The sequence below is a fragment of the Myxine glutinosa genome, chromosome 11 (genome assembly GCF_964187855.1).
Source record: "Myxine glutinosa chromosome 11, kmMyxGlut1.1, whole genome shotgun sequence".
Lineage (NCBI taxonomy): Eukaryota > Metazoa > Chordata > Myxini > Myxiniformes > Myxinidae > Myxine > Myxine glutinosa.
Genome location: NC_136271.1, coordinates 83,176,835 through 83,198,050, shown reverse-complemented (window position 1 = coordinate 83,198,050; position 21,216 = coordinate 83,176,835). Strand labels below are relative to the sequence as shown.

At 44.7% G+C, this 21,216-nt stretch overlaps 1 protein-coding gene across 1 annotated transcript in view; it reads right to left on the bottom strand.

Annotated features, from left to right (window-relative positions):
* The window catches only part of CSMD3 (CUB and Sushi multiple domains 3), a 1,283,181-nt gene that overhangs the window by 481,329 nt on the left and 780,636 nt on the right, over positions 1-21,216 (bottom strand). Inside the window, 2 exon segments of the mRNA XM_068130918.2 lie at positions 4,648-4,863; positions 12,788-12,904. Of these exon segments, the coding sequence (XP_067987019.2) occupies positions 4,648-4,863; positions 12,788-12,904 (333 nt within the window).

The window sequence follows — 21,216 nt, the reverse complement described above, 5'->3', positions numbered from 1 at the left end:
ATATCCGGGGACATGGCAGGCCACTCCATATGCTCTACACCACGGTCAGCAATAAAGTGTTGGATCATGCGAGCACGATGAGGTCGTGCATAGTCATCTTGGAAGACAAAGTTTCCTCGAAAGACTGCACGAGCAAATGGAAGCAATGTTTCTTCCAGAATGGCCCTGTACTTGAACTGGTTCAGCTTTCCATTCAGAACAACCAGGTCAGTTTTGCCCCCTGCATGAAAAGCAGCCCAAACGGTCACCCCACCACCTCCAGCTTGGACTCTTGTCACTATACAATCTTTGTTGTAGGCTTCATGCACTTGTCTGCGCACTCTGACGCGGCCATCTTGACGATAGACCAGAAATCTAGACTCGTTACTGAAGATCACGTGATTCCAGTGTCCTGGCTGCCATTGACGGTGCTCTCTGGCCCACTGCAATCAGCGCTGGCGGTGTTGTCTGGTCAGGCGTGGCTTTCTCAGGGGACGCCTGGCATGATAGTCTGCTTGAACCAGTCGTTGGTTGACTAGCCTTCTGGATACAGGCACATTTGTCAGTTGCTGCCACTCAGCCCTAAGCTGATTAGCTGACTTGGTACGGCCATTGCGGACTAACCGGTGCAGCTGGCGATCATCCCTCCTTGTGGTTCTGCGGGGATGTCCTGGCCTCGGTATTGGAGTAGGGACACTCCTCTGAGCATTTCGTTTCAGGATCTTTGACACCTGACCTTGAGTGATGCCATACTGCCGAGCAATAGCACGCTCTTTCATGCCGTAATTTCGTAAAGCCACCACTCCATGACAAACAGCATTGTCGAGTTGACGGACCATCTCCAGAGGAAGCGGCAATAACTTTTGGAGACGTGCAGCAGTTATTTTCCACTAATACAGAACGCAACAACCCTTGTATACCCGACTGTGAAGCCAATCGTCAAATGCACCTGTCCGTACATTTTGCCACGCCACCTGTGATATAATTCTGTTGTTGACTTCTTGCTGCGACAGACAATCAGTGACATGGTTCTTTTAACAAATAAATCACCAAAGTGTAAAAGAAACTCACCAGATTGATATACTGAGTTAAGAAAGTAAACCCAAGTCAAGAAAAAAAAAAGTATTCCATATTAAATGCCAAGTCTGTATATATATATAACAGCTCGCAGTGTTAAGTGTGTAAAATTCTGAGGAGATTACGGCTGGCTCAATAGCAGAGTGGGCTGTTGACGCGTAATCAATGGAGGTCCGTGGTTCGAGTCCCGTATTGAGTCAGAATTTTTCACATTTAGCCCCATGCAGGAATTTGGTTCCTGTTTAGATATATATATATATATATATATATATATATATATATATATATATATATATATATATATTGTTACGGTTTTTTAGAACCTTCACTTTATCAAATTTAGTATTAAAATCCCTAATAACCCCCCATGTACATTTCCCCCTTAATTGGCTGTTAATTGAAATGAGTGCACCGTAGCTAGTCCATGTACAAGCACGTAGGCCACCATAGAACCTCTCTATAGTTATTTCTTTATTATATGTCTCAGGTAAGGCTGTGTCTCCACTAGTTGACCTTGTGCTGCACCAAATGAAATAAGATAGATCCCATTTCGATGGCCCCAGAACCTCCATTGCCAACTGCATTCAGTCTCCATTACGCACGCGGTCAGCTCGGAGAAGAAGGGCATGGCCCGCCCATCGTCATCAAGAGTGGAGCCCCGAACGACCAACCAAAGATCGTGGGTATAGCTCAAGAGGGCGGGGTTATAAAACCCGTTGCATCAGCCCCCACCGCCAGATGACTGAGGGAGCCAGATGCGTGTCCAAGCTGAAATCATCCCTGCCGCGTGAAACCAGATACGTGTGCCTGCCGCGTGAAACCAGATACGTGTGCCCGCCGCGTGAAACCAGATATGTGTGCCTGCCACGTGAAACCAGATACGTGTGCCTGCCGCCGCCTTGCTCGCTGCCAAACCGGAACGTGGACGTTCGAGCAGGACCTCGACGTCGTGCCACTGGCCCCGGACCTTCCTGCCCGCCATCTCCTTGGACCGTGTCCCTCGGCCAGCATTCCTACCATTGCCATTTCCTCCCATTCGTGTACGTGAGTTTGTTCTGTTCATGCTGTCCTTGGGGTCCGCCGGGGCTCCGCGTGTTAAGCTTGTTTTAAGGATTGCACTGTGTCTTCTTCTTCTTCTGTAAATTACTTTTATTTCTTCTTTTCTCCTTTATTTTGGTTTGTGTAAATAATTAATAAATATCTGTTCTTCCTACCTTCGTCGTCTTCTTCATGCTCGTCCGATCGTCCCTGTCTTTTACCCATTGAACACCTGTGGCACGATTTGGCCAACGCTCAGAATCGGGTTTAGTCCTTGTTAACGGTTCGAACTCCTGGTTGCTAAAACGGCAATTAGTCCACCTAAAACCGGGGTTCGAGCGGTACTTGTCTCCCTGTTCTGCGGAGGGACAGATAAAGGTATTCGGGATAAACCCTGGACCCATAACCCTGATCCGTTCCATCCCGCGGGAGAGCGTTACAAGTACCAGGAGCGGAGACGGTCAGCTTAACAAGACAAGGGGCTAACCACCTCTTGCTAAGGGGAGAGCCGTACTCCGTTTCCGTAACAATATATATATAGTGTGTGTGTGTGTGTGTGTGTGTGTGTGTGTGTGTGTGTGTGTGTGTGTGTGTGTGTGTGTGTGTGTGTGTGTGTGTGTGTATATGTGAATTGTCTGAAGAATCCTGGATACAAAGTTACCAATTCAATCTTTCCTTAACCCACCTCCCTTTCCAGACTACATATGTATATATACACACACACCCCCACACATGATGTATATATACGTACATGTGAATCATGTGAATCATATATATATATATATATATATATATATATATATATATATATATATATATATATATATACATATATACATATATATATATATATATATATATATATATATATATATATATAGTCACGTGAAAAAGTAAGTACACCCCATGTAAAGTTTTGACTTTTTCAACATATTTCAACATAAAGTTACGTGATCTTCATTTCAACAATATTGATAGATAAAGGTGATATAATGTAACAAATATCATGAAACATTTACATTTTGTAGTCCATTGTATAATTTAAATAAACATAAATGCAAATTTCGCATGTGGAAAAAGTAAGTACACCCTTGGCTCTAATAGGTGGTATTGACCCCTTTGGCAGAAACAACCTCAAGTAGGCGTTTCTTATAACTATCTACCAGTCTCTGACATCGACTGGGAGAAATTTTTGCCCACTCCTCCATGCAGAATTATTTCAGCAGTGTGATGTTTGAGGGGTTTGTTGCATGCACAGCTCGTTTCAAATCCCCCCACAACATCTCGATGGGATTTATATCCGGGCTTTGACTTGGCCATTCCAGAACCCTCCTTTTCTTTCTTTTCAGCCATTCCTTGGTGGATTTACTGGTATGTTTAGGGTCATTGTCATGTTGCAAGGTCCACCTTCGGTTGAGCCTCAACTTTCCGACAGATGGCCTCACATTATCTTCAAGCACCCTCTGGTACAATGAAGAATTCATCGTGGATTCGATGATTGTGAGCTGCCCAGGCCCTGATGCAGCAAAGCTGCCCCAAACCATATTTCCATCACCATGCTTTACAGTTGGTATCAGGTTCTTGTGGTCAAATGCTGTCTTTCCTTTCCGCCAAACATGTCTTCTGGTTCTGTGGCCAAATAGCTCTACCTTTGACTCATCTGTCCAGAGCACATTGTTCCAGAAGTGCTGGTCTTTGCCGAGGTGTTCATTGGCAAACTTTCGTCTTGCTCTGATGTTCTTTCTGGACAGCAAAGGTTTCCTCCTGGCACACCTTCCATGTAGATCAAATTTGTGCAGCCTCTTTCTAATGGTAGACTCGTGCACTTTGAAATCCACAGTGTCAAGAGCTACCTGTAGGTCCCGTGATGACATTCTGGGGTTCTTAGAGACTTCTTTCAGCATCTTGCGGTCTGCTCTCGGGCTGAACTTGCTGGGGCGGCATGGCCTGAACAAGTTGGCAGTTGTTTGGAATCTTCTCCACTTGTCGATGATCTTCCGGACAGTCGAATAATTGATTTCAAATTGTTTGGAGATCTTTTTAAATCCCTTCCCAGAGTCGTAGGCATTTATAACCTTCTGTCTGAAGGCCTCAGAGAGCTCTTTTGATCTAGGCATGGTGACGTTGAAAAAGTCAAAACTTTACATGGGATGTACTTACTTTTTCACGTGACTATATATATATATGTGTGTGTGTGTGTGTGTGTGTGTGTGTGTGTGTGTGTGTGTGTGTGTGTGTGTGTGTGTGTGTGTGTGTGTGTGTGTGTGTGTGTGTGTGTGTGTGTGTGTCTGGAAAGGGGGTGGGGGGTGTGGAGAGGGGTTAAGGAGAGATTCAATAAGATTAAAACTTTGTATACAGGATTCTCAAGACAATCAAGTCATGAAGGGGATTATAAATAATATTAAAGAAGTAAAGTGCCATATTTTGAAAGAAGGCAGAGTTCAAAAGCAGAGAAACAACAACAACAACATGCATTTTACGGCCATTTTCCCTGCTCGAGCGGGGGTTAGCCATAGCCTTCAAAAGTAGAGAGAACACGACTTATTTATTCACCTCTGAAGGTGATGTTGAATCCCTCATAGGACATAGAGAAGTCAGAGACAAATCGCAGCTCTGCCCTGGAGCTGCCGTAGAGGCCTGCACGAACAGGACCCGGCAGGCTTGACCCTGTAAGACGTGCAAGTGGACGTGCAAAACTTCCGTTCTCCGCGAGCAGCAGGTAATCATGTAGGTTCTCCAGGTGGAATGTGTGGAACATGAACTCGACACCTGATGGGTGAAGTAAAACCACCACATTTTATGCAAAGAAAAATAAATAACGACATAAACAATGAAGAACATCATGTTTCGTGTTAATTCCTCGATATTGCAATGGGGAAAAAAACATCAGGATAAATAACACACAGGGTTCAAATGTCCCATTTCTTAGTGTTGATAGGGAAAAAAAACTCAGATTACAAGGTGAATCTATATTGTTGACGTGAATTTGACGATTTATGTTATCAAGGACTAGCATATAAGACCCGTCTCTTTGTTGACAGGAACACAAATCTTTGCGTAATTGGAAAAAAAAGGTTGTTGTTGTTTGGTGTTAAAAAGACATTAAATGAAAGAAATTGTGAAAAATGTATAATTTGGATTCGTGGAGATTCGTGGAGAAATGGATCAACGTGGTGGATAAAACATATTTGTAGGGAGAGGAATAAGTTGTTATGTTTACTTATTGAGAGTGGTTTCATTGAAATCCGATCTCAAGTTAACAAAGAAGGATTCCTGGGAGATCCTGCTCTCTGTGCAGGGATAACCAACGTCACGTGTTGGCATTTGCAGTTTTGACACCCGTGTCCATGCACCCAAAAATATATATATATATATATTTTTGGATCACAATCATTTCCGGGAGTTACCCGAATCGACTGGAGTTGGATTTTTTGAAATCTGTATTTTTTTATTATTATTATTATTTTTTGTATACAAGATCGAGGCTCGTGAAAGAGCGAACATTAATCACACAAAAAGTCAAACCGACACAAACGGACACATAAAACACAAAATAAGGGGAGCGGTCGACAAGATGGGGAGAGAGGGGGAAGGACACAAACACAACATTTGAGAGCAGGGACATTGGGAGAAATGTGGGAGGGAGAGGGCTTAGGGGGAGGTGGGAGAGGTACAAAACATATGGCCACTGCAAGGAATTCCAGGAAAGAAGTTGGAATTTCGAAAAAGTGTATCTGGGGTGAATTAGCGGGGGTAGAAAAGATCAAAGTTTTGGATGGGGGAAGATAAGAGATGGTGGTGAACAGCTGTTTTAAAGACCTGGAGGGAGGAGTGGGATTGAAGGGAGTGGGGGAGTTTGTTCCAGAGGTGGGAAAAAACGCGAATGAAAGAGTGAAGGTGAGCAGAGAGCCTCGATTTTGGCAGTTTCACCTGAAGAGGGTTGCTGGCAGATCTTGTGCGACCTGAAGGAATATTTGGGGGACAGAGCACAGAGAGAGCTGGGGGAGCAAGGCCGGAGAGGAGTCGGTAGAAGACAGAAAGACCACCAACTTGCCTGCGGTGAGAGAGTGAAAGGCCCTCTGAGTTAGCTTCATCGCAGGAGATTCCAATTATTCTGAAAGCTTTGGCTTCAACAGTGTGAAGCCGAGCTAGGTGTGAGGCAGGAGCACCAGCCCATAGGGGGGAACAGTATTCCATTGAGCTGCGGATGAAAGCCTTGTATGTGGAGAGGGGCTCACTCTCAGGTGTGCCAAGGAAGGACTTCGCACAACGGAGGATGCCCAGCCGGCGACTGGCTTTGGAGGCCAGCTTGGAAATGTGGTTTTCCCAAGAAAGATCATGGCAGATAGTGAGACCCAAAAGCTTGAGCGACAGAACTTCATGGAGAGGATTGTTGAGAAAGTCGATGGTAGTCAGGTTCACTATGTTAACAAATATAATTTCTTTCAAAATTTTGGGATTAGGAAACCTGTACATTTTTGGAATCTTCAGAGCATGGAGAATCTGAAAATCAATGTTGGCATTTGCACAGACACCTGCATGGCCGCCATTTTGGATTTTGAAAATGGCCGCCATAAAATACATATTTTGCGCGATCTCGGCTTCTAGTCAACCTAGAGACTTAATTAAATATGCTAATCCTATGTTTTCTGGGTCAAGGAATCCAATAAAGGCCTCAAAATAGTGCTCAGGATTATAGAAAAGCAACAAACAAAGGTAATTGAAAACCATTGTCTTTATATTTGTGATATAACTGTATTACATAATACATGATATTGCAAGTCCTTTGAAGTTATAGGTTGTTATAGGAAGTTATAGGTAGTATCAGATTGAACTATAAGTCCTATACACAGGATCTACGAGGTCTATACCGTTCAGGAATATGCTTTTACAGATCTTCATCACTGTCCTGAGTGTCATTTTCGCAAAGGTGTCTATGCAAATGTAAACATTAATTTTTGGATTCCTCATGCTCTGAATATTCCAAAAATGTATAGTTTTGCTAATCTACCAAAATTTTGAACGAAAAAACATAGTGAACCTGACTATGGGAGGGTTTTCCATTTTCGGAGAGACATAGTAAGAGTGTGAGATTTGTCAGGATTGAAAGACATGTTACACTTGTTTGACCAGTCTGTGATTTTGTCCAGGTCTGCAGAGAATGAGGAGGCTGCAGGCTGCCGATCTGAGGGATGAGGAATGGAGCGGCAGAGAGTGGAGTCATCAGCAAAGAGATAGAGAGGATTTTCCGGAGAGTCGGAGAAATCATTGATGAAGACCAGAAATAGCACAGGGCCCAGAACACTACCTTGGGGAACTCCAGCCAGAACAGGAGGGGCGATGAGAGAAATCCATTCAGGGCCACACGTTGACTACGACCTGAGAGAAAGTCCACAAGCCAAGCATGGAGATTTCCATGGATACCATAGGAGGAGACTTTGGTGAGCAGAGCTGGGTGCCAGACCGTATCGAAGGCACGTGATATGTCCAGTGAGACAGCTCTGATTTCCTGTTTGGCATTGAGGACCTCCATCCATTGTTGAGACAGCAGAAGCAACATGTCCAGAGTAAAATGACCTGGTCTGAATCCAAATTGATGATCAGAGATCAAGCCATTGGAGAAGAGGAAGGATTTGATATCGGAAGCAATGATGGATTCCATGACTTTGCTGATAATTGGGAGCAGGCTGATTGGTCTGTAGTTGCAAGGATCTGTTTTTGCACCTTTTTGTGTAAAGCGGTAATGTTTGCTGATTTCCAAGATGCTGGCAGATGACCTTGAGCAAAAGAGAGGGTGAAAAGAACAGAGAGAGGGTGAGATAGAGCTGCAGAGCAGGATTTTTAGGACCCGTGGGCTAATGCCGTCTGGTCCAGTTGCAGCATCAGAGTCGAGGTTTGACAAAAACTTCTCCACCTTGTGAGGAGAGAAGGAAACAGTACAGGAGCAGTTGGGTTCGACTGGGTAAGGTGGGAACAGAGAGAGATGGGTTTGGGACACAAGTTTTGAGGCAAACACAGAGTTGAGGCATTCGGCTTTGTCACGTGCAGTGTCAACTGTGTAGCCATTTGAGGTGAGGGAGGGGATGGAGGGGGAACAAACACCAGAAACGGATTTGACCAGACGCCACCAGGATTTGGAGGAAGGAGACAGGTTTGAGAGTTCATTCTTGAGTGTGGAGAGATAGTGCTTCCTGGCACTCCTGGGGGTAGACACACACTTGTTCCAAACTTGGTGGAAGGAACTGAGATTGCCTTCAGTTGGGTTTGCCTTCCAAGACGCAAAGGCAAGTTGTTTCAGGGCAACTGCCTCACCACAAGATTCAGTGTACCATTGACAGGAGGAAGGGTAAGACAACTGAAGACGAGATGGGATCAATCTGTGCATGAGAGAGAGAGAGCAGTTTGCTTTGGAAGAATTCCCAGGAAGAATTGATGTCAGAGGCAGTAGAGATGGGAGACCAGTCCAGATGATTGATGGCTGCTTGCAGCCCGTGCAATTCGGCCTGAGTGAAATGCCAGACTCGTCGACGCTGAGGAGGCTCTCTGAGAATGGCCAGAGAGATGTCCACTTTAACAAGCCCATGATCAGAAGAACCGATTGTAGCAGAAGAAGAGCAGCAGACATTTGCAGGGAAGTTTGTCATGGACAAGTCTAGAAGAGAAGATAATCCATTGACTGAGATCCGGGTCGGGAAATTGACAGATTGTGTCAGTCCCAATGAGTCACAGAAGTCCTTTGCTGAGGTGCCATGGCTGGTGAGAGAGGAACCCACACCCAGCCAGCTGGCATGATGACAGTTGAAGTCGCCACATATGAGGAAGAGAGAGTTGGGATGAGTTGATAGAAGTTGGTCCATGTTGTCAGACAGCGACATGTAAATGCAGTAATCACTGTTTGGAGGACGGTACAGAACACATATGAAAAAAATGTGGGAGTGGAGAGGAAGCCGTAGCCAGAGGTTCTCCTGGGGGTGGGGTGGAGAGAGGGCAGTGCAAGGAGAGTGAGGAAGAGAGTTTTTGATAAAGATAGCAACCCCACCACTAGGACGAGGCTCAGGTCTGTCATACCGGAGGAGGGAGTAACCAGGAAGAGATATTAAGGAATCAGAGACATCTTGAAGGAGGAAAGTTTCTGTTAAGCAGATCAAGTCTGGATTGTCAGAAGCAACCTGAATGGAGAGATCAATCAGGTTTGAGCGAAGGCCTCGGACGTTTGAGGTCCATATCGTTAATGAGGAGAGGCGGGGGAGCATCGGGTGCAGGAGAAGGGAGGGGTGGGGTAGGGGCAGATGAAGGATGGGCGGGAGAGGTAGGAAGAGCAGTTAATAGTGTGTCAGAGATTACAGAAGAGTTACAAGAAAGGGAAGGATGAGGACGAAAGCTTTGATGGTGATGGGAAGAGGCACAGTGATGGGTTCTTTGAGGGGTGGCAGAGGAAAGTAGAAGGTTGGGGGAGGTGGAGGTATGAGATAGAAGGGAGATGAAGTCGGGAGGAGGCAGCTTTGAGAAGGGGATGGGAGGAGGAGAATTGGAGTGGGATGGTAGGGGGGAGATTTGAAGGGGATGGGTTGGGGGGGTTTTGAAGGAGAGGGGTTAGGGGGGAGTTTAGGAGGGGAGGGGCAAGGGGGGAGTTTAGGAGGGGAGGGGCAAGGGGGGATATTTGGAGGGCTGGGGCAAGGGGGGAGTTTAGAAAGTGGATGATTAATGAAAGACGAACATTTATAACAAATTGGGTTTATTGTGATTTTCAAGTTAGCGATCCGTTTAAGAACGATAGAGGAGGGGTGGAATGAATTTGAATTTTGAGCATGTAGTGATTTAGAATTCTAAGAGATTGAATTTTTTTTTTGAAGTAGAATGAGGTGGAGAGGAAATTGAAAAGAGCCTTTTAAATAGGAAGAAAAACAGCGTGTTGTAATATACCACTGAATAAAACACTGCAGAGGAAAGTTTAAACATATTTAAACAGAACCGTGAAGAACAATCTAATATTCACTAAAAAAACAACAGGGAGAGGGAGCCTAGAGGGACAACCACGAGTCACGTGAACAGGGCAAAAGATGTCAGCAAAAAGAACAGGGCAAAACAGATCTGGGGAATGGCGTGAAATTGGGGTGAAACACGTGGTCGAAGAACGAACGAACGAAAAGAACAAAGAAGGAAATGTTTTTGTTTTTTTGGGGTTTTTTTCGAGTTAAGATTTTAAACAAGTTAGTATGGGGGTGAAAAGACTGGGAAAAAACTGAGAGAACGAGGGTAGCAGGACCACAATCGACCGCTGAGAGAAAACAAAGCCTCCGGGTAGGAAGCTTAAAGAACAACAGCAAGGCCGCAATATATCGCAGCATGAAATACTCGACCACTCTATACAGGTATGAAGGTTTAACACCGATAAATCTTCCAAGGGACGCACTATAGGTACACACACGTAAGATAAATACAGTTAAGACAAAAATACAATTGTGAACAATTACTTAACTTCGAGCGTGCGTGAAGGTCGGGACAGCTTCGTAAAACCGTGACTTCCCCCGCAAGATCTCGCGAGATCTCCTGTTAATTGATTCTCAAGTTATAACACTACAAACAAACAGACAGACACGGCTCCTTTTAGACAGACAGACAGACACAGTTACCCCCCAGACAAAGTTACATTTGTATTTGTACCCCGAGTAAATTATATTTATAAGTGTATATTGCTGGAGTACCTGGCGTTGCTCAAGCGAAAAAGAAACATTAACATATTTGAAATGAGGGCAAATATAATGGCAAAGCAATTACATCCAAATCGGAATCCATCACAAATGTCAAATCATCATTTTACCTTTTCGTTGAATATATGTTGGTCAATGTGCCGTTCATCACGTTTCTGAGTTAAGTATGATGACGTTTAGGAAGAAGAAGAAGCCTTACCATCAACTTCGACCGTTTCCGGAATCGTTTGATTATTTGTGTTCAACTGTCTGGTAATTGTTTTGTATTTATTTATGCGAATGTGTATTAAAGTATAACTGTCATTATTGAAAAAGGCTTCGGCACTAGAGGGTGATTTTTTTAAAAATCCAAAAAAACAAACGTTTTTTTTTCCATTTTATTTTTTTTGCCTAAAACACTCCCTACCAGTCACTGATAAACCTCTGAAAGTTTGCACCTCACTTTATTACATGTGCACCTCACTTTATTATGTGATATTCTCAAAGATAGCCGACTGGTAGACTGGAGGCCATTTTAGTTGTAAGAAACCCGATATTGACTGCACCCTCAACCATTTATCGGACATGCATAACCAATCTTGTTCAAATTTAGCACATAGATAATTATGAATGATGGGTAGAATATGCGCATCTTTTTTTTTTCCGAGATCAGATCCAAGATGGCCGACTGGCCACCATTTTGTTTGTTACTCAAGCATATCCCCAACCATTTCTCGACATGCATGGATCGATTTTGTTCAAACTTGGCACACAGACAATACATGAGAGTATACATATGCAGAAGATTTTGTTTTGTAATCCAACCAAAGATGGCCGACTGGCGGCCTTTAACTCCATAAAGCGAATTACTAAAACCGTGGGGTCCGTGACATTTATGTCCTTTTTTTGTTTTTCATTTGAAAAACTACATGAATATTGTTTTTCCTTCAATACGCATGAGTGTGATCTTTTTTGATAGACTTTAATGTGTAGTTTATTCCTTCCTGCAAATGTTTTATCGACTGCACTGTCCAATGTGGTTGTGAACTTGTCATGTGAAATGTTTGTGTATAATGTGAAAAATCACAAGTTGATAGATATTTAGCATTACCCCTGTCATTACCTCCATCACCAAAGGAGGACAGAGGTTATGTTTTAACCGCTGCTTGTCTGTGAACAGATTCAGAAGAAATATGGTGGACAGTTTGGGTCTGTTACAAAGCTATAATGATTAGAATTTGTTGAAGATTCAGATCCGGCTACCAGAATTTTTAAAGAAATTCTTCACCATTGAGCGATAGGGCCAAAATGGTGTATCGCAGGACATCTTTAAAAAATGATGAACTTAGTGGACAAGTTGGGTGTGTGACAAGAATCAGCTGATTAGATGTTGGTGTTTGACGTGGACGAATGGTCCAGATGCAGATCCGGCCGATAAGTGGGATACAAAACGTAAACTGTTCAGCCTGTCGGAGGTGTGCGCTCTACCTAGTGCTATTATAATTTTTATAATTATGTCAAATTATGATGAAATTGTAATTATGACTTGCAATTCCTCCCTCACACCAGGAGTGGCGTTACACAATAAACATTTACACAGAAAATTTATGTAAAGAGTGCTCCCCCTACCCCGATTTTTTTTTATCGTTTAAAACTTTCCCAGGGACCTCCCGTGTTCAACCACCAGTTTTCAACTCATTCAGTCCAGCTGCTTATGAATGCATAAAAGGAAAAGGAAACAAACAAACAAATCCACAAATAAACAAACACATCTCAAATTATGTATACGTAGTTTGATTAAAGAATAACTGTGGATGTGTGTGTGTGTGTGTATGTGTGTGTGTGTGTTTGTGTGTGTGTGTGTGCGTGTATGTGTGTGTGTGTATGTGTATGTGTGTGTGTGTGTGTGTGTGTGTGTGTGTGTGTGTGTGTGTGTGTGTGTGTGTGTGTGTGTGTGTGTACATGTGCACACACGTATTTGCTCAGAACACCTGAGTGTATACCTTTTCCATGAGACACTTCAACGACCCACGTGCAGTTCAGTGAGTTAGGGTAGTAATCGGGATAACCAGGACTCAAGATAATTCCGCTCTCAGCTTGAACATATCCTCCACATAGTGCTGCACACACACGTACACACACGGACACACACACAAACACACACTGAGTGTGGCAGCATGAGGGGAGGGAAAGGCAGCATGAGGGGAGGTGAATAGAAAGCAGGGTGAGAGGAGAAGGGAAGGCAGCATGAGGAGAGGGAAAGGCAGCATGAGGGGAGGGGAAGGCAGCATGATGAGATGGGAGGGGAAGGCAGCATGATGAGAGGGGAGGGGAAGGCAGCATGATGAGAGGGGAGGGGAAGGCAGCATGAGGGGAGGGGAAGGCAGCATGAGGGGAGGGGAGGGGAAGGCAGCATGAGGAGATGGGAGGGGAAGGCAGCATGAGGAGATGGGAGGGGAAGGCAGCATGAGGAGATGGTAGGGGAAGGCAGCATGATGAGATGGGAGGCGCTACATGAGGAGAGGGGAGGGGAAGGCAGCATAAGGAGAGGGGAGGGGAAAGCAGCATGAGGAGAGGGGAGGGGAAGGCAGCATGAGGGGAGGGGAAGGCAGCATGAGGGGAGGGGAGGGGAAGGCAGCATGAGGAGATGGGAGGGGAAGGCAGCATGAGGAGATGGGAGGGGAAGGCAGCATGAGGAGATGGTAGGGGAAGGCAGCATGATGAGATGGGAGGCGCTACATGAGGAGAGGGGAGGGGAAGGCAGCATAAGGAGAGGGGAGGGGAAAGCAGCATGAGGAGAGGGGAGGGGAAGGCAGCATGAGGAGAGGGGAGGGGAAGGCAGCATGAGGGGAGGGGAGGGGAAGGCAGCATGAGGGGAGGGGAGGGGAAGGCAGCATAAGGAGAGGGGAGGGGAAGGCAGCATGAGGGGAGGGGAAGGCAGCATGAGGGGAGTGGAGGGGAAGGTAGTGTGAGGAGAGGGGAAGGCAGCATAAGGAGAGGGGAGGGGAAGGCAGCATGAGGAGAGGGGAGGGGAAGGCAGCATAAGGAGAGGGGAGGGGGAGGCAGCATAAGGAGAGGGGAGGGGAAGGCAGCATGAGGGGAGGGGAGGGGAAGGCAGCATAAGGAGAGGGGAGGGGAAGGCAGCATAAGGAGAGGGGAGGGGAAGGCAGCATGAGGGGAGGGGAAGGCAGCATGAGGGGAGTGGAGGGGAAGGTAGTGTGAGGAGAGGGGAAGGCAGCATAAGGAGAGGGGAGGGGAAGGCAGCATGAGGAGAGGGGAGGGGAAGGCAGCATGAGGAGAGGGGAGGGGAAGGCAGCATAAGGAGAGGGGAGGGGAAGGCAGCATGAGGGGAGGGGAAGGCAGCATGAGGGGAGTGGAGGGGAAGGTAGTGTGAGGAGAGGGGAAGGCAGCATAAGGAGAGGGGAGGGGAAGGCAGCATGAGGGGAGGGGAGGGGAAGGCAGCATGAGGAGAGGGGAGGGGAAGGCAGCATGAGGAGAGGGGAGGAGAAGGCAGCATGAGCAGAGAAGGGAAGGCAGCGTGAGGAGAGGGGAGGTCCTCCCACCCAACCCTTTCCTCCTCTCACTCCAGCCTCTCTTTCGTATGACTTAGCCGGGGTTGGAGCCACTGATCTCCTAGACTCAGAATGGAAACCATAACCTTACACAACCGAGTCTGGTGTACTTGATAGGCTACAATTTAATTTCGTGCTAAACACATCGGTGATACATGTGTGACTTCTCACAATGTGTCAAATTACATGTGGATCCATGTCTGCGATTCTCATTTTCTTCTCGGAGTTCTGCTCACTTGTGTATGTTCTTCTCCATTTTCCCCCTATTGCAATTAGTTCCTCGAGACATTGTTACGCGATCGCCCAACATCACACCTCTCACTGAGTTATTGAGGCACCTGTGCTCACCCATATTGTGAAACGAATTAAATTCACCAATACAGGTGTTCAGCACTTCTGAAGACCATGCTACCTCCATGACGGACTCCATGAAGGTCCAGAAGAGCAAGTGCCTCCTTTGGAAGGTATGCTATGCAGGGTCTTACTGGAAAGACGGAGAGTGGTCAACTGCTCACTATGATTGGTCTTATATGCCCACAATTATACTTGTGTGGAACAGCCTAACAGATGCCACTCAGTCACCAAACAACACTCAGGGCAAAGGCTTTCTGCTTCTTAGCACACAAATATCTTAAAGTCTAATATACTTTCATAATATTGTTGGTTCTTTTTTTCATTAAAAAATTTAATATTATATTCTCATGGGACAAGTGGGCAGTGATTTCTGTTTTTCAGTGGTTATTAGTAAAAAAAAAAAAAAAAAAACCCAAGAGATCCTGATTATGTACATATAGCGACTGCCATGCACATTGACCCACCGTGATCTAATTGGAGAGGAAATAAATACGTAGTGAGTTTCTGTATTATTAGCTCACCTGGAATGAAGTTCAGGGGAGCTTATGCGATGGCGCGTCGCCCGTCTATCCGTCAGTCCATCCGTAAACACTTTAAACTTCTTCTCCGAAACCGCTGAAGGGATTGCCACCAAATTTGGGCAAAATGATATTTGTTGTGTTGTGACAAAAGTTTGTTCGCGGCATTAAAAAAAATCGAGGTCTATGGGGTTTACCGGGGTCAAAGTGGACCCAGGTTTGACCCCCCAAAATAGGAATTTGCTTTTTCCTAAGAAACTACACACACTATTTCGATGAAACCTGACCACAACCTTCATCACACGTGATATACCAAAGTTTGTTCACGGCATTAGAAAAGTTGGGGTCCGAGGATGGTATATCGGGATGGGGGAGGGCGGAAGGAAGGAGGAAGGGGGGGGGGGGGGGGTCATGATTAGTAACTTCGATAATTAATAACACCAATTTATTAAACTAATCAAATATTTAGGCTCATTTTCTTCATTACCCTCCCCAGAGGAGAGGGTATTGCATTTGAGTCCGTTTGTTTGTCTGTTTGTCTGTCTGGTTGTTTGTCTGTCTGCACAGAAAAAACATGACTTTCTCTACAACCGTTGGTCCCATTGACAGGAAATTTTCACCATAGGTGCAACTCCACCTGTATAATTTTTTAAATGATAATTATGAAGTCATAAGTCACATGGTACAGGCACCATCTTGGAAAAACCGAAAAACTGCACCTCTATGTCTCCGAAAGCACTGCATAGAAAAAAAATGAGACATGGATCATTGTAAAGATCTCTCCAAGGGGAATAAAATATGCTAATGATGATGTCATATGTTCCCATTATGGCGTCATAATTCGACAAGTACAAAACTTCATCCGATCAAGATGAAATTTCTTAAGCGTCATTCTATGGATAAATTGTTGGAGAAAAAAAATGATGGCGTCATCAGTCACATGGTTCGGCCGCCATTTTTTTTAACACAAAAGTCTTTAAAACCACTAAAACACGTCCTGGCGAGTGTCTGCAACCTCTGATTGCTCTTTCTTGTTTTCATAGTAATATATAAAAAATATCAACACGGTTTTGATACAAAAGGGGACAGAGTAACATACACTACATGACCAAAAGTATGCGGACACCCATTTCAATTAGTGGAGTCGGCTGTTTCAGCCACACGCATTGTTGACAGGTATATATAATCAAGCACACAGCCATGCAATCTCGATCGACAAACATTGGCAGTAGAATGGGCCGTACTGAAGAGCTCAGTGACATTAAATGTGGCACCGTCATCTGATTCCACCTTTCCAACAAGTCAGTTCGTCAAATTTCTGCCCTGCTAGAACTGTAAGTGCTGTTATTATAAAGTGGGAAACATCTAGGAGCAACAACAGCTGAGCCGCGAAGTGGTAGGCCACACAAACTCACAGAACGGGACCGATGGGTGCTGAAGCGCGTTGTGCGTAAATATCATCTGTCCTCGGTTGCAATACTCACTACCGAGTTCCAAACTGCCTCTGGAAGCAACGTCAGCACAACAACTGTTCATCAGGACCTTCATGAAATGGGTTTCCATGGCCGAGCAGCCGCACACGAGCCTAAGATCAGCATGCGCAATGCCAAATGTTGGCTGGAGTGGTGTAAAGCTCGCCGCCATTGGACTCTGGAGCAGTGGAAATGCGTTCTCTTGAGTGATGAATCATGCTTCACCATCTGGCAGTCCGACTGATGAATCTGGGTTTGGCGGATGCCAGGAGAACGCTACCTGCCCGAATGCATAGTGCCAACTGTAAAGTTTGGTGTAGGAGGAATAATGGTCTGGGGGTGTTTTTCATGGTTTGGACTCGGCCCCTTAGTTCCAGTGAAGGGAAATCTTAATGACATTCTAGACGATTATGTGCTTCCAAATTTGTGGCAACAGTTTGGGAAGGCCCTTTCCTGTTTCAGCATGACAGTGCCCCCATGCACACAGCGAGGTCCATACAGAAATGGTTTGTCGAGCTTGGTGTGGATGAACTTGACTGGCCTGCACAGAACCCTGACCTCAACCCCATCAAACACCTTTGGGATGAATTGGAACGCAGACTGCGAGCCAGGCCTAATCGTCCAACATCAGTGCCAACCTCACTGATGCTCTTGTGGCTGAATGGAAGCAAATCTCCGCAGCAATGTTCCAATATCTCGTGGAAAGCCTTCTCAGAAGAGTGGAGGCTGTTATAGCAGCAAAGGGGGGACCAACTCCATATTAATGCCCATGATTTTGGAATGAGATGTTCGATGTTCGGGTGTCCACATACTTTTGGTCATGTAGTGTGTATGAATGATGAGGGTATTTCAGAATAACCAATTGATTTATAAACTAAAATGTGATGAGTATGTTTTACCACCATGGACCGGGGCTGACGTTTTAAGTGTTTGCCCTTCGTCAGTTCAAAAAAAGGAAACAGGGAAAACTAGTCTTTATATGGACTCTAGTAAGACTACATTGGAAGAAAAAAAGTAAGGAAAATAATTTTTCTCAATCAAATTGTGAGAAAGGTATGCGCTGTCATGAGAATGAAGCTGAAGAAAAAGAAGGAAATTTTGGCGGAGAAGGCATTTATGCAGATTGACACCGGCCTCCACACAAACACTAGTAATCCAATATTAATAAGCATAAGAAAGTTTTCAATTTTATGAATACTTAGACAGAACAAAACTAAATGTATTTTTTGTTGTTGAGATGGAAAAATAATTCGAGGCTCATACTCATTACAGAGCTCGAGCGCATCATGACAGGTAAAACACATTTTTTCTCGGCGAGAAGATCAATCCTGGATGGGTCACAAACTCTGATGCAGAAAACTCTATTGAAAGTGCAGGGTTTTACATTTTTTTTCAAGATGCTGGCGATAACCAGCCTCCACTTTGTGAAAGACAGAATGGGATCTTTAAAATTCACCAACAACCAGTGTTGGCAGATAGTGTCCACGACGTAACATCCATTTTTTGGACAGCATACGCAATGACGCATCACTCGGCATGCAAAATGCCAGGGTGAAAATTTCATAGCTGGGCTGACAATCGAACCAGGGCTAGACAGCTCAGAGATGAGTGCGCATACCTCTTGGCTATCCCAGACCAACCCTTGGAGAATATTTTCCAGCATTAAATATAATCGATGAAATTTGAAATGTGACATCATCGTACACATTGGGACTGTTTGTAGGCCCATATGGATGAGTGAGACTATATGACCTGTGCATTCATTTATAAAATACAGGGTAATGTCTGTCGATGAAAATTTTTATGATGGAATTTATATTCCCAGTGTCAATATCAAATTTCTGGTCAAGGAAAATGTAAACGTGCGACATTTTTAGACGATTGCCTGTGAAATATTGTGACTATTGCTTGTAAACGCCATCCGTATATGACTGGTGCAAACCATTTGAATATGTATGTGAGCGTGTACAGAATGAAACTCGTGCTGAACGACCAATCATCCTGCTACAAGACCATGTACAGAATGAAACTCGTGCTGAACGACCAATCATCCTGCTACAAGACCATGTACAGAATGAAACTCGTGCTTAAACACCAGTCATCCTGCTGCAAGACCATGTACAGAATGAAACTCGTGCTTAAAGACCAGTCATCCTGCTGCAAGACCATGTACAGAATGAAACTCGTGCTTAAACACCAGTCATCCTGCTGCAAGACCATGTACAGAATGAAACTCGTGCTTAAAGACCAGTCACCTTGCTACAAGACCATGTGCAGAATGAAACTCGTGCTTAAAGACCAGTCATCCTGCTGCAAGACCATGTACAGAATAAAACTCGTGCTTAAAGACCAGTCACCTTGCTACAAGACCATGTGCAGAATGAAACTCGTGCTTAAAGACCAGTCATCCTGCTGCAAGACCATGTACAGAATGAAACTCATGCTTAAAGACCAGTCACCTTGCTACAAGACCATGTACAGAATGAAACTCGTGCTTAAAGACCAGTCACCTTGCTACAAGACCATGTGCAGAATGAAACTCGTGCTTAAAGACCAGTCACCTTGCTGCAAGACCATGTACAGAATGAAACTCGTGCTGAAAGACCAGTCACCTTGCTACAAGACCATGTGCAGAATGAAACTCTTATTTAAAGACCAGTCATCCTGCTGCAAGACCATGTACAGAATGAAACTCGTGCTTAAAGACCAGTCACCTTGCTACAAGACCATGTGCAGAATGAAACTCGTGCTTAAAGACCAGTCACCTTGCTGCAAGACCATGTACAGAATGAAACTCGTGCTGAAAGACCAGTCACCTTGCTACAAGACCATATGCAGAATGAAACTCTGATTTAAAGACCAGTCATCCTGCTGCAAAACCATGTACAGAATGAAACTCGTGCTTAAAGACCAGTCACCTTGCTACAAGACCATATGCAGAATGAAACTCTGATTTAAAGACCAGTCACCTTGCTACAAGACCATATGCAGAATGAAACTCTGATTTAAAGACCAGTCATCCTGCTGCAAAACTATGTACAGAATGAAACTCGTGCTTAAAGACCAGTCACCTTGCTACAAGGCCATTTGCAATGTGAAACGTGGGTTTAAAGACCAGTCATCCTGCCAGAAGACCATGTGCAGAATGAAACTCATGCTTAAAGACCAGTCATCCTGATCCAAGACCATGTACAGAATGAAACTCGTGCTTAAAGACCAGTCATCATGCCAGAAGACCATGTGCAGAATGAAACTCATGCTTAAAGACCAGTCATCCTGATCCAAGACCATGTACAGAATGAAACTCGGGTTTAAAGACCAGTCATCCGCTACATGACCATGTGCAGAATGAAACTCCGGTTTAAAGACCAGTCATCCTGCTACAAGACAATGTGCAGAATGAAACTCGGGTTTAAAGACCAGTCATCCTGCTACAAGACCATGTACAGAATGAAACTCATGCTAAAAGACCAGTCACCTTGCTACAAGACAATGTGCAGAATGAAACTCCGGTTTAAAGACCAGTCATCCTGCTACAAGACAATGTGCAGAATGAAACTCGGGTTTAAAGACCAGTCATCATGCTAGAAGACCATGTGCAGAATGAAACTCATGCTTAAAGACCAGTCATCCTGATCCAAGACCATGTACAGAATGAAACTCGGGTTTAAAGACCAGTCATCCGCTACATGACCATGTGCAGAATGAAACTCCGGTTTAAAGACCAGTCATCCTGCTACAAGACAATGTGCAGAATGAAACTCGGGTTTAAAGACCAGTCATCCTGCTACAAGACCATGTACAGAATGAAACTCATGCTAAAAGACCAGTCACCTTGCTACAAGACAATGTGCAGAATGAAACTCCGGTTTAAAGACCAGTCATCCTGCTACAAGACAATGTGCAGAATGAAACTCGGGTTTAAAGACCAGTCATCATGCTAGAAGACCATGTGCAGAATGAAACTCATGCTTAAAGACCAGTCATCCTGCTCCAAGACCATGTACAGAATGAAACTCGGGTTTAAAGACCAGTCATCATGCTAGAAGACCATGTGCAGAATGAAACTCATGCTTAAAGACCAGTCATCCTGCTCCAAGACCATGTACAGAATGAAACTTGGGTTTAAAGACCAGTCATCCTGCTACAAGTCCATGTACAGAATCAAACTCGTGCTGGAAGACCAGTCATCCTGCTACAAGACCATGTACAGAATGAAGCTCGTGCTGAAAGACCAGTCACTTTGCTACAAGACCATGTGCAGAATTAAACTCATGCTTAAAGACCAATTATCCTGATCCAAGACCATGTACAGAATGAAACTCATGCTAAAAGACCAGTCACCTTGCTACAAGACAATGTGCAGAATGAAACTCCAGTTTAAAGACCAGTCATCCTGCTACAAGACAATGTGCAGAATGAAACTCGGGTTTAAAGACCAGTCATCATGCTAGAAGACCATGTGCAGAATGAAACTCATGCTTAAAGACCAGTCATCCTGCTCCAAGACCATGTA